The 13964-nt window shown below is 42.3% G+C and overlaps 1 protein-coding gene across 2 annotated transcripts in view; it reads left to right on the forward strand.

The window, feature by feature from the left end:
- SCUBE1 (signal peptide, CUB domain and EGF like domain containing 1) overlaps nt 1-13964 on the forward strand; it is a 169062-nt gene that overhangs the window by 36851 nt on the left and 118247 nt on the right. For both annotated transcript variants that reach the window (XM_050325506.1, XM_050325507.1), the window contains exon 4: nt 6152-6286. In XM_050325506.1, coding sequence (XP_050181463.1) covers nt 6152-6286 — 135 coding nt within the window. The remainder of the gene's footprint in view (nt 1-6151; nt 6287-13964) is intronic.

Here is a 13964-nt window from a genome sequence, read left to right on the forward strand (position 1 = left end):
TTTTCAAGCTGTGCAGGCAAACAAGAAGCCCAGTCAGTGGGTGTTGAGGTGATGGGGGGGTTGTAGCCCATTAAAAGACAGAATTATTCTCCAGGGCAGATCATGGCCATCTTTTTAGGTGTTGTATCCTTGTAGATAAGAGTGGTTCTAGAGGTCAACTCATTGATCATTTTGGAATTATTTTAGTATTCATCACCCAAGAACATTGTTTATGTTTCCTGTCTGTAAAATATGCTTCATTTTTCAGGGAAAGGTAATTTTTCACCCTTTTTTTTTTGTTGTTTGTTTGGTTTTTGTTTTGTGTGGTTTTGTTTGTTTGGGTTTTGTTGTTGGTTTTGTTTTGTTTTTAATGTCTAGTTCAGTAAACATGTAGGATGTGTTTTTTGCAAGTGGATCTTTTCTCAGCAGGGGCTCCAATGAATTTATCTGCAGCTGTGGTAATGAGTGAAGCATTGGCTTCAAGGCTCTTCTCTCTCCTTTCCTTCACCAGATTTTTCAGTCTCTCAGAGGAGGGGCCAGAAAGTAGAATTCTAACCTCAAATAGTGCAAACAGTAGACAATTTGGGCCCAGCTTTTAAATTTTGGGTGAAGCCTGCTTTCAGATCTGCTGGAGATACAAATGCTGTGCACACAGGTAGTGATGTCTCTCTCTCCTGCTGTTTCTCTCTGTGTGCTCATATGCAGTTTGGCTACAAGAGATGGTTTAGCAGTTCAGTTAGCAATGATTCTCGTTTCCATGGCCCCCTCAGCTGATCCAGTGTCTCCTTCCCTGCCTTTCCCAGCGTGTCAGCACTTGTATGAGCATTCCAGCAGGAGCACCTGCCTGCAGCCTCTAATCTGGTACCACTTGCTCTACTCCCACATGCCACATTTGCTCCTTGGGCTTCCATGGGTATCAGGAGATCACATCTTCCAAGACACCCACTCCAACAGAGCATCACGGTACTTGGGGGAGCAGAGAAGTGAGAAGAATGTGTTCCAAATGTTGCTGTCATTGAAGGGTAGCTCCTAGAAAGGAGCACTTTTTGGTTTAAGCATGAGATACCCAAGTAATCGGAATTGTTTCTGTGATTATCTTGTTTGTGCACTGCTGTGCTTCGGGGCTCAGGGCAGATGAGAGGGACAGTGCGAGGCTGAGGGGGATTTGTAAGATCAAGAAAGATGCAGGAAAGGCAAGTAGTGAATGAATATTTACTGTTTCTCACAATAATGGAATTTGAGGACCTTCATTCAGATTGAAGGAGCATGTTTGAGATAACCAAAATCATGTCTTCTTGATATAACTCATAATTAAATTGCAGAAGTGATTGCCTCATCATGTTGGGTTCATCAGAGATTAGAGAAGTTCATCCAGGAAAAGGTCCAGCAGGGTGATGGTCTAGCAAGTGATTTAGGAAAGTTCATGGGTATGTGATGGCTGAAACCTGGGAGAGCATGTCTGCAGTGGCTCTGTCCCATCTCCACAGTCTTCTCTTGAGTATCAGCTACAGGGAAGTGTCAAAGATCCAGGAATGTGATTTTTTATTTTATTTTAATTTTTCAACCAGTTTTCTGACTGGAAATATTCAGAATATAAGGATTTTAAAATCCCAGAATCGGGCATGATATAAATCTGAGTTTGTGGTTGCTAATCATTTCCCCTACAAACTCAAAATATCCCAAGTGGTGTTTTGTTGCTAACATTTGAGGAAAAGTCTGTAGTGCTGCAATCAGCAGTTCATCTCTCAGTCATGGTGTTATGCACTGGTAAAATGGGCATCTGACAGAGCTCTTCCAAAAGCATCAAAGAGTAGCTTAGAGGGAAAAAAAAAAAAAATCAGGATCAGCTCCCTGGATCATGAGTCAAAGTCCTGATTTTAGAAGTCTTGATTCCCAAATGCTCTGGAGACTTTGAAGTCGAGACTCAGATTTCTCAGGGGCTTAAGTGTTGATGAAAATGCTGACACGGAAGGAAAGCGTCCGAAGGAAGGAAGAGAAGATCCTGGGAGGAAGTGAACAGGCAGGCTGTTCTTGGCATTGGCTCTGTGGAGGGTTTCGTTTTCTGTGTCTTCCTGCTCGTGGTTTTGGTTTCAGGTACCCTCAGCAGACCTTTCCCCCTCTGTGGGTACCCAAACAGGGCACTGTCACGAGAGCTTCTTCAGGCCAAGTGCTGCGGGAGGCTCTGCCCCACATCAGGGTGAAACACCAGTGAAGCTGGTTTGGAAAGTTCATCAGATAAGTGAAATGAGAAACTGAAAACATTTGGTTATTTATTAAATAAAACGTTCGTCTTTATCAGCTGTGATATTTCCTACCCTTTGATACTGATCTGGAGGATCTCATCTTACCCGGGTGCAGAGCACAAGTTTGATGATGTGAGGGCAGTGGGCCAAAAAGCTAGAGGTCTTATGCAAATTCAGATCTGCATTAATTTGCATAATGCTTCTGATCCATAGATACAGCTATACATTTATGCATAGATGCATCCATTTATCTGTCTCCTTTGAAAGATACTTCTCCTTTCCCAGCCTCTCCCTGAGCTGGCTCTTCCCCTGTTCCTGGTTGTCCTGGATGATGCCTGGCCACTCTGAATCCAGGCCCTCACCTGCCTGGAAATTGGCCTAAATTCTGTATAAGCAATCCCAGTTCTCATGCTGGGTGTCCTCTGAGCTATTTGTTTCTAACTTAGAGCTGTGGGAACTGAGTTATTTCTGGAGGATTGTCTTTGGCAAAGGTAATCACAGGGCAGTCCTTTGTGATGAGTATTAAAGGGAATGGCTTGAGGACATTTATTCACTTTCTCCTAGTTTTTCATCCTCTTTTTGAGGATGAGGGTTGGAGCAGCCACGTGGAATCTTTTTCCATCTTTTTGTGAGTCTGGATTCTGCAGGTTTGTTGAGATCTCCTACCGTGGGATCATCAGGAGGATTTTGAGACTCAGCTCTCCTTTAAGCAGTGGATGATGCACTGTAGGAATCACACTTGGTGGTGAAGCCAAGCTGAAACTTTTGTCAGATAAGTAGCCCAGGGAACGACTTTGACTTTCCATACATCAGTTTAAAGGACTGGAAACCTGCCCCTGCTGCCTTGGGACTGCCATCCTCAGAGGGACAGTCTGGTCCTGACTGGTCAGTGGATTTTGTGCAAAAGGTTATGAAAGAAGACACACTTTGTTCTAGGGGAAAAAAAAAAATCCTTTTTATTAAGAGTAGAGTAATAGAGCAAGTGAGCTTTGTATTTGTGCTTCAGTTTAAAAGTTTTTAAAATGGGTTTAGTTGGGGCTTGGAGTAGATTCACTTGAGTGAAGGGATTTTATGCCATAAATGACTTTTTTCATGTGTCCTGAGTTAGGCCCTGGAGTGCAGGTCTCCAGTGTCACACAGAGTGGCCACAATCAAAGCTCCTGAGAATCCACCCTCAGTTTTTTCAAAACACTCAACAGCCATGTTTGACATGTAGAGCCACCAAAACTGGAGCTTTATTGAAAACCTGACCACTAATTTTGGTGCTTGTGTGGTACTTGATCTCTAGCAAATCTGGTCCAAAATTCAGTCTCACCCCTGCTGCGCTGTTGATGTTTACAGGTTCAGCTGGGTAATTTGATCTGAATTGAATGAAATTGCACAATAAAAGAAAGGAAAAGCCCCTTTGGCAGCCCCTTTTCTTTTGTGAGCTTTGAAAAAAATTCAGAAACATGAAGGAATTATTCCTACAGATCTACCAGAGCTTGAGCTTCTTGGAGTCAATGGAGTTCCATCTGCTAACTTCAGGAGACCATTTTACCCTGTTCTCTAAATTGGGTTACTGGTAATCTGATTATAAAGCGACTTTATTGGAAAGACAGTTTAGCAAGTAAATAATTCAATAAATATTTTCCAGGCATTGATGTCCAGTAGATTGCTTGGTATGGTGGATGCTAAGCATTTTTAAGAACTGTAGTAATACAAAGTGCTCCAAAAAGCCTGGCCTAGAAGGACTGAGGCCTGAGAAGAGAAAATATTAATCCTGCACTGTCAAGCCAAGATCCATTGGAAGGCATGTAGTATGGAGATAGGGATATAGTAGTCCTAAATCCAGCTGTTCCCTTTCTTCAAGTCCTTCTATTAAAAAATGCATATTAAAATAATTTTGAGGCAAGTAATTGAAAACAATTGGCAGTAATTCCTCATGGTAAAGTTTTTTTTAAAGGGTTTCAATTGTAATAATTTTATTCCAGCATGTGGATTTGGGGCTTGGTGGTAAATTGAGCTGTCTCTTTATGGAAGTGGTAAATCCACCAGCATTTGCTATCAAGAGCAGGAAAAAAATGTGTTTATAAATCATTGCATTTGTTTCAGATTATTCATCAGAGCTGGAAGGCAATTGTTCAAGTTATTTGGGATATTATAAACAGAGCTCTGGGAAGGCCACATACTTTGTAGCATAATTTGGAGGTTTGTGCATGTACCAACTGAGAGTTTTTCCTTCAGTAAGTGTTCAGCTGATCTTCCAGAGAGGAGAATCCAGATTCCAGGGTGCTGTTTTGGAGGGAGCAGGTTGGAGTTGGCACTAAGAGGGCAGCAGGGCTGGGAAGACAGAGGAAGTCTCTAACTAGGATCACTTATTTATCTTTCCTTCTTGTGCAGCAGTAGGCAAGGAAAGTCTTCACTTCTCCCTGGGCACTCCCAAACTCTCTGATGGGGGGGATATGAAAACATTCAGATCTGGAAAAGAGTAAGAACTGAGGGCAGGGGGGACTTTGACACAGAAAATTGGAGGCCATAGTGCTTAACATTTCCTGGTCAGTAAAACAATGAGGACTGTCCACACACTTGCATTGTAGTTCAAGACAGAAGGAGCCTGCCTGGTTTCCCTGGGTACTGTAATTACCCTGGAGCTTTTTTTCTCTGTGAGAAAGAGCTCTGATTTGTGTCACATGAAGTGCAGGCAGCACCCCAGCACAAATAACCAGCAAGGGGCTGGAACTCACTGGCCTTCCTGCATTAGTTGCTGGCAGAGTTTCTGCAGCCTTTCAGAGCTCCCTGGCCTTGCCTGCAGAAGTACCAGCAAACCAGCTTGGTTTTACCTTCGTGTGTTGTGGCCAGTCCTGGAGGAATTAATTCCTGCAGGAGCTGTGCCAGCTCTTCTGAGGTTTTGGGTGTCGTGGATCATTTACCTTTGTTGTGGGTTTTTTTGCCCCCCCCTCCAAAAACAAAATGAAAGCAAAACACACACCAGCTGAGTTGTTGACATGTTGGCACATACTGTGAAATAATTAACTGGCTGAAGAGTCTTCATTAAAAAAAAAAAAAAAAAGGAAAACATGGGATTTTCAGGTAGCAAGTTGCTCTTATCAAAACAAAACCAAAAAAACCCAAACAAAAACAAATAAGAAAAAAACAAACTAACAAAAAAACCCCAGCAAACAGATACGATTCACTTTTATGAGCAAAACAGGAGAGTTGCAAGGTTGAATGTGGGTCAGGTATCTCTTAGTGTCAGTGGTTTTTCAGTGCTGGAACTTATGTCTCTGTTCAACACAACAGCATAAAAACTGTTATGCCAAAGGGAAGGGATAGGTAGAGACCCTCAAAACAGCCAGTAGCCAATGCTGCCTTTGTGGTTTTATATATTTGCCTATTAAAAGTACAATACAGACGTGGAACATTCAGATTTAAGAAGCCTTCTTTTCATTAAACAACATTAAACAAACTGACAGAGTAGGGGGTTATGACTCCAGTAATTGAAACATGCTGTTCTCTTCAAGACCAGGACTCCATAAAGACTCTTTTCACCCAGTAATGCCCTTTATGTTTGCCTGCTATCCCTGCTAAAAATTACTGTAGACCTGAAGTATGTCTTTCCAAGTGGAGTGGGAATGACAGAGTGCAACAGCACACTTGGCAGGTGGGATCACAGCCCTTTTAGGACCTTAATGTTCATTGTGCATTGGAAATCAATTTGCAGCTCGGAATACGTGGAGATGTAGCCGGACTCCCCTCCCCACTGTTTGGTTTTTTTTATGTTAACTTGAAACCTGGGATGCAGGAAAAATAATTAGGTGGATTCATTTGGGTTAACTGATGGTGTTTGGGTAGTTTTTCGTTAGCCTTTTTGTGGCTTGCTTGCTCTTCCAGATGTATCTTCTGAATCTGTTGGTTATCTTGGATTTCTTTTCCCTTCTCTCTTCTAGATGTTGATGAGTGTCTGGATAACAATGGAGGGTGCCAGCAGATCTGTGTAAATACCATGGGCAGCTATGAATGTCAGTGCAAAGAGGGCTTCTTTCTGAGTGATAACCAGCACACCTGCATCCATCGCTCCATTGGTAAGTTCTCAGCCTGTAAACTCTGCTCCTTGTTCAGTCAGAAATGCTACAACAGTTTGGGGTTTGTTGGTTTGATTTTGTTCTTCTAATCCCCAGAGCTCCCAAAATCATTTTACTGGTTGAGTGGGATTGATTGATTCCTCTGCTACTCGAGCTTGTAGCAGAGCCATAAATGAGACGATGGAAAAGGCTTTAGTTTGACACAGAAATTGTACTTGATTTGCGCAGCAGACTCTTTGGGCAGGCAGAGACAGATGTTCAAATGGCAGCTGAATTCCCAGGAATTAAAAATTTCTCATCTGTTTGTGCAGCAGTTCACCTGTCTTTCAGCTGGGAAAGCCTGGCATCCAAAATTCAAATGACCAGCTCGTTGCTTCTGGAAATGATACAGGTTATGTGGGGTGTCCTTTGCCAGTTGTGTTGCTCGTTACTTCATTGCAGACTGATCATGGCTGATCTTGTATTGACACAGCACTTTTCTTTGGTTCAGTACCCTGGCCTAGGGTGGGTTAGAAAGCTGTTCCGCTGTTGCCTGTACACTAGTGGGAGAAATAAGGAATCCCTGCAAAACTGGGATCCTTGTCTGCTGCTGGTTTTGAGCAGAACAAGCAGCTCTCCCTTTTCTATAGATGTCAGACACGGAAGACAAGTTTGAGTGGAAAGGGAGAAAAGAAAACAACATAGCTATAAATCTTGGCAATTAAGTGGACTCCTTCTGTGTTCATTCAGACTTCTGTGACCCTGACAGCAATGGGAATATATTCCAGCAAACTCATTTCCCAATAGGCAATACAGGATGACAAAGTAGCGAGATGAGACTGGTGATCAACAATGTAAGCATGCTGTAAATTCCAGCAAGCCACACAAATGGTTCTGAGCTGTTTCAAGGGACTCAAAATGAACCAGAAGACCCTACTTGAACACAGAGTATGGATTTGCTCTGTTCACAAGAAGTCTCAGAAATGTAAATGTATTCCTGGCACTGCGTGTCTGCTTACACAGAATTGCAAAAACAGGTAGTAATTTTGATTTTTTCACAATTGTGAATCCCTGGAATACACTCACAAGTCCACTTTTTAGCATGATTGTTAAGTTTTAAGCAATTGAGGTGTTTTGCTTATGGCAAGAACATGCAATTAAGCTCCATCAAGCAGTGCATTTTGGGGGTTGTTATCTAATAGGCTTTTAGTCATTCTTTTCAACATAAATTGTCCAAACTTCTGTCCAGTGTAAAGTAACCCTGACACAAAGATATCCAACAAAGCAAGGAATGGTAGCTGGAGGCTTAATGAAAACCAGTTGAAGAGTATTGTGATACAATCATTATTTCAATTTGCACATTATAAAAATTCCCAGCTGTAATAAAAAAGAATTTAGTTATCTGAGATGGAAACTAATGAAATAAATGAAAAATGAGACTCTAAAGGCAAAAGTTTATTCTTTATTGAGGGAAAAGGGTAAGTTTTTATGGCAAGGAGGATTCCTAGTTTGCCCCAGGGACTGGGGGAGTAGATTTGAAGGCTGACTGCTGTGTGTGTATAATAAATATGCATGGGAAAATATATTTGTGCTAACTTGTTTATGAAGAAAATGTCATGAAAGGCACGGATGTTTAATTTGAAGCAACACCTTAAAATTATTTTAGATCTGAAAAAAACCCCAAGCAAACTACCAAATAGACCAGTGGGGATTGCAGAGTGTTTTATGAACAAATGGCTTGTAGCTTTTCAAAAGTGAAGTGTCAGTTTACAGTGACAGCAAACATGGCACTGTAGTGCCGTGATGCCCCCCCAGAAATACATCAGGTGGGTGTGCTGGAGGAAGGAACTGAGATGAAATGATCTCCTCCACTTGCCAGAGGTGACTGAACCGCAAACAGTAAACACGCAGGGTGAGAAAGCAAGTGGCTTTTTTAGTATCTGTGTTTACTTGTTTTTGTATGTCTCACTTGTCAGTGCTGCTACAGAAGCTGTTGGAACATAAAAATACACATCAGCCTGTTTAGTTGTGCCCAGGGCTGGGTTGTGCCTGTACCTCTGTTGGTAAACAGGGCTGGAGTGGATGAAGGCAGAGCACGCAGCCAGCACTGCAGTGCAGACACTTGGACCTGGCTTGCCAAAGCCCTTCAGCAACTTTGCTGGCTTTGTGCACAATAATATCCATTAACTGCAGCGGGATTGCCTTGGAAAAATATGTGTGCACTCACAGAGTCTCGGTGTCCTTGCTGTTGTTACCTGAAGTCTCTTCTGGGGCTCAGCCGGTCCAAAACCATCCACCCCAAGGTTCTCGGTGCAGTTTGCTGCCACCTTTTCTCCCCTGTTTTCCTGTGCCTTGGGAAAAGGGGAGGAGGCTTGCAAGGTGCTTGGGGCGTGTTTGGAGTTGGGATGGGTTCAGGATGGAGGGAGCAGTACCAAACCTAAGGATGCCCTGTGTGCTGGTGCTGATGCCGTGCTTGGAGCTCATCAGCACATTCTGGGGGCAGTTTCAGAGCTGGAAAAGGGGCATTGGGTATTCTCTTGGGGGTTGAGCAGAGGAAGGAACGTGTCCCTTTTTTCATTAACCAGGCACAAGAAGGGTGTCTTCTGATATGAGGTGCCCTCCCTAAATTGTTGGCTGCTGTGTGAATTTTCTGTGTGAATTTTCACTGTGCTCCCACAGTGGTTAAAAGCCACACTGGAGTTCACGACAGGACATTGTAGACAAAAAGGATTAATGATCCACAGAGAAATATTAATTTTATACCAGTGGGAGGCCAGGCTGACATTAAAGTCAGAGCAAACCCTGGTGTCCCAGCATTTGCTTTGTTTCACTGTCTTTGTACTGATTTCTTATGTTTAGTCTCAGTATCTTTTGGGAGGATTCTGTGCCCTGTACATCTTGCCTCCTTTATTTTTGCATAAAACTTCGTTTCCCTTTGCTGAGTCAGATTTTGGTGGTAGTTTGCTCACAGTAATGATGGCAACAACAGGGAGAGTGATTGGGAGGGAGAATAGATTGTAAAAGATACGGAGCACATAACAGTTGTTTATCTTTGTACATCTTAATTGCAACACTAGGTGTGAACACTGTGAATTATACCAGAGACAGGGTTGTGTTTGTTTCCACGTGACTTAAAAAGAAAGCAGGATAAAACAGCTGTTACTGTATCATCTCCAGCTCCAGAGGGAGCATGTGTTTAATAAATGTGGAGATTAGGATCCTGCAGTGCAGCTGTGACTGAGTCAAGTGAGTAGGTTACGCCACATTTTCCCTTAATTTGATGATGAGCCAAAAACCCTAATTCAGCAAAGCCTCAGGGCACACCCTTAAGTCCTGATGTTGGCAAGGCTGGTTAAAAATCTGAGTTGGGCTTAAGAAGTAGCAAAATAGACAAGAGTTGAACTCTGTGTCTGTATCTCCACTGAAGGTCAGAGTGATCACATCCTTCTGGAGTTCTGTGGCTGGCAAGGCCTCTGTCACTTCAGATTCCATCCCCTGAATGCCTACCTCAAGCATAAATTATGTTATGTCTGCTCATCATTCACTGCCAGTGTTTTTACAGCTGGCTCCAAACTGGACAGGCAGGTGCCACTCTGAGCGGTGACAAGAGGTGGAGAAGCACCAGGTTATAGTGCTGAAATTAAGGTGGATTCATCCAGTGGTGGAAAAGCTCTTTACACAGTTGTCACTGTCACTTTCAAGCCTGTTAAAAATCCATTTGGCAAGGAAATGCTTTTTCACTTCCCCTTATCCCATTAGCCTTCTGTCCTTAGCAGAGTTAAGGAATTTGACGTAAAGTCAAATTTTACCACAACTTAGCAAATTGCATGTGTGGCAAACAGAGCCTCAAAACCAGGTTCTCTCTTTTCTCCACTAAAAGTGTGTCAGTTTAATCCCAGAGGAAAGGGGAACATGCTAAGCCACGTTGCCTTGCATTTGTCACGGGCTAAGGGGCATTATGAAATGGCTTACCTTGCTCATGCTGATACACAGAGACTTGTTAAACTTGATTATGTGCTAAAACCCTTGTTAATTTTGCAGTAGTAGCACAGGAGTCCTTTGGTCAGATGACATCAAACTACAGAGTTTCTTCTGGCCCTGAGGATTATAAAGCCACCTTTGTTCAGGTTTTTTTTTTTTTCCCCTACCTATTTTCCATGATTTATTTTTATTCTTTACCTGTTTTCTTAGTTCAGTGTGATTTTTGTGGTGGCAGAATAACCTGTTAGGACTCGCTGGGAGGAATTGTGGTCCTCCTTGAGTGCAGGAAGGGTTAGAGTGGGACTCTGGGATTCTTTATTCCCATCTCTGATGCTGATCCCCTGTGAGACTCAGGGCTTGTGCTATTGTGACTCAGAACTTCTGCACTAAAGCACTTCAGAGGACAGAGGTGTATTTTCTACAGAAAGCACAATAATCTATTCACATTTAGATTCATGTGGAAGGGCGACTTTAAATAATTACGTGTTGCCAGCACTGTTCCAGACTTTATGAAGTACAAGGTTTCTCATCTCAGCTATGAAAGCTCTTTCATAATGATGTAACCAGTTCAATGACTCCATTACTTGAACATACATCACCAGAGGTACCCTGAGTGCAGGCACCCCATTCACAGAACAATCCTATTTGTCTCTTCTAATTGGAGCCCTAATGTGATTGTAAAGGAGAGGAATATATGTAAGGCAAGTTTTAAGGAAATCAGTCCATGTGCTTTTAGATAATATAATAAGAAAACATTTCAGGCTGTATAAATTTTATCTGGACAAACACACTGCGATCTTGGAAGCTTTTTCCTAAACCTGCACACAGTATGACCTAAGTGCAGTAGAAACTTGTCTGTTTGTGCATTCTCATGGTACATTTAGAATAAGAAGTTCAATTTCTTATCTTTCTCAGAATATAGGATACATATATATATAAATATATACACACACTATTTTAAGTCTCACTGTGCCCTGTTAGAAGTGTATAACCTTTTAGAACTGTGTATAACCCACAAAAATTGCTGTCCCTCAGTTTCTGGGATTCTTACTTGCTCCAGCAGCCTGTGTGAAGACACCTCAGTTATCTTTCTCCATTCCTCTGGAATGGGAGGAGTTTTTAATGTGCCTGGAGGGAAGATGCAACAGGTGAAAATACCTGGTTTAAGTAAAAAGCAATTTCTGTTGGACCTGATCTCCCTCCACTTGTATGTGAATGACTTAACCATGATTAGGACTAGTAAAGGTTCACTGGTGTAAAACTAGTTTAAGTGTCATCTGGCTTAGGTTCAGCTCTGAGGGGAAACAGTAATTATCACAGAATCATAAAAACAGTTTAGGGCTAGATGTTGGATTAAATAGTCTGATAGAATCATAGATCAGCCCGGGTTGGAAAGGATCTCCAACCTTCTGTGGGAAAGGGAGCCCAGATGAGAATATCAAGTGCTCTGTCTGGTCACATCTAGAAAACCACCATCAGTAGGGACCCTGCTATGTCCCTGAGGAGGTTTTTCCACTGAAAGGTTGTTCTCATTGTAAAAATCACCTTTCTTAATGTCAGGATAAAACCTCTGCCAGTGCAACTTGTACCCAATGCCCTTTATCTTTTCTCTACTTCCATCCTCTTTGTAGCTGCCCTCTAAGCACTAGTCAAATAAAACTAATTCTGTCTGAATTAAATTGCAAAAGCAGAGTTTTAAGTGTCAAAATTGTCAGTAGGTTTTTTGGGGTTTTTGAGGTTATTGTGGGTTTTTTTGTTCTTGTTGGGTTTTTTCCCCCTCAGCTTTTCACTTTAAGGCCCTCACTGAATTGTCAGCTTAAATGGTGACTGCTTAGGATGTCACAGAATTGGAGGCAAAGGCACGTCACTTTTGGCTTACAGAAACTGTAAATGCACCTGGGGCCTGAGGCTGCAATCTTCCTTTTGTAGGTGAGAAAACCGAGGTGTAAATATGACAGTATTTTCTAAGACTCTGTCTGGGCTGCAGGACAGATTCCCTGTAGCTGCAGTGCTGTTGCTCAGAGCAGCCCAGGTGGAAACCAGGATGTGAGGAAATGTTGTGTGATACGAAATGAAGAGAGAGTTTCAGCATATCCCAAGTTGCAGAGTTAAACACAGCCATGGAAAGATGGTTGCTGGCCTCAGTTGAGTTCCTAGGGACCAATTCAGCCACATATCCCAGTTACACTCAGCAAAATGTGGTGAAGCCTCTATGCACTCTACCTTAGTTTTGTAGCTCACTTGCCTTCTGAAAGAAAAACCCTGTGTTTGAAAATTTTCTGGGACTTTGAATGGGTTTTAATTCAGAAGGAAAACCAATTTTTGTTGAGTAGCCAATGCCTGTTGTTGCTTTGCTTCAGCTGGGTTTGAATGCATCAGTAAACCAAACCAGTCACCAGGGCACAGTACTTAGGAGTTGATTGAAACTCAAAGGAGAAATCTCCCAACACTCAAGGAAGAGCAGCAGATTGGCAGACTTTGCCAAGAAATCTGGGATTGAATTCCAGGAGTGTAGTGCAGAAGCTGTCCTGTAACAGATAGCAGATTTGATATTTTGAAAAGAAAATAGAACGTACAATAATAGTAAAAAAAATTAAAGCCTAGATGTACTAGGAAACACCACCTGGGAGGTAATCTAGAATTTAGTGCTTGAACAGCAGTAAAAGTAGATGCACAGTGGAACATGACTGAGTGACAAAATAGGACGTGCAGGTAATTTCTCAACAAGCAAGAACCTGAAATACTTTTAAAGGTAGTTGTTTCTGCACGGCTCCACTGCTAATGCCTTTTACTAGGGAAAGGATGAAGCTAAAGGGGGAAAATAAAGCTGGAGATGCAAGGAAGTATGTCTTGGAAAGAGCTGCAGCAGCCTGACAGCTTGTCAGGGGGAGCAGGGGGTTTGTAAGCCAGACCAAAAATCTCTCCACACTGTGTGACAGAAAGGGCAGTGACCGGTCTGGAGCTCAACAGCTCCACTGGAAGTGCTGACAAGATGGAGAAGCAACACACACCAATGGGAAAACACACTGGAAAGCAGTACATTAAAAAAAAATTGAAGTATGCAAAAGGGGCTTTCACACTCAATCCTTCAACAGCACTGGAAGTGAACCAATATTCTGTTCGTACTGTCTGCTCTGGGTATATCAAGATTATAGCAAATAAAAGAACTGACGTGTTTTTTAAAGGCCTCTCCAGCATCCAGTTGACTGAAACGTCAGGTGAGAAAGATCTGGGAAGGATATTAATCCAGAGTGTTCTGGGAAAAAAAAAAAGCTTGCATTCGCAGATGCACACAACAAATGGACTCTGCTTTAAGTAATACCTTTAAGTAAATGTGTTGTATTTGTCATGGTGTGTCTCCCTGTGAATTCAGGCCTGCTCTGAATACTGTGTAAGGATGCTCAGCATCTTTTGGAGTCAGTATGGGTTTCTCCATGGATTTTTATTGTATATTTTTACTCTGCAGAGATGTCAGGCACAGACCATGTTGCAGGCCCTGTTCTTCTTTTCTGCTTTTCTTTTGCAGACATGGGATCCAGCAGGAACTCTATAGACTGGTATCACAGGGTGGTTTTGTTTTTAAACCAGCAGAAATTCAAGATTTGAGTACCAAATACCTGTTCATATATACTGTTAGCCTCCTGTATATGATGTGGGTTCTGTTAATTATTCAGTTCCATGTAATTATGTTTGAGGTTGCTCTGAGCTACTCCGAAAT

This window comes from Myiozetetes cayanensis, unplaced genomic scaffold (assembly GCF_022539395.1).
Source record: "Myiozetetes cayanensis isolate MyiCay16 unplaced genomic scaffold, myiCay2020 scf3, whole genome shotgun sequence".
Taxonomy (NCBI): domain Eukaryota; kingdom Metazoa; phylum Chordata; class Aves; order Passeriformes; family Tyrannidae; genus Myiozetetes; species Myiozetetes cayanensis.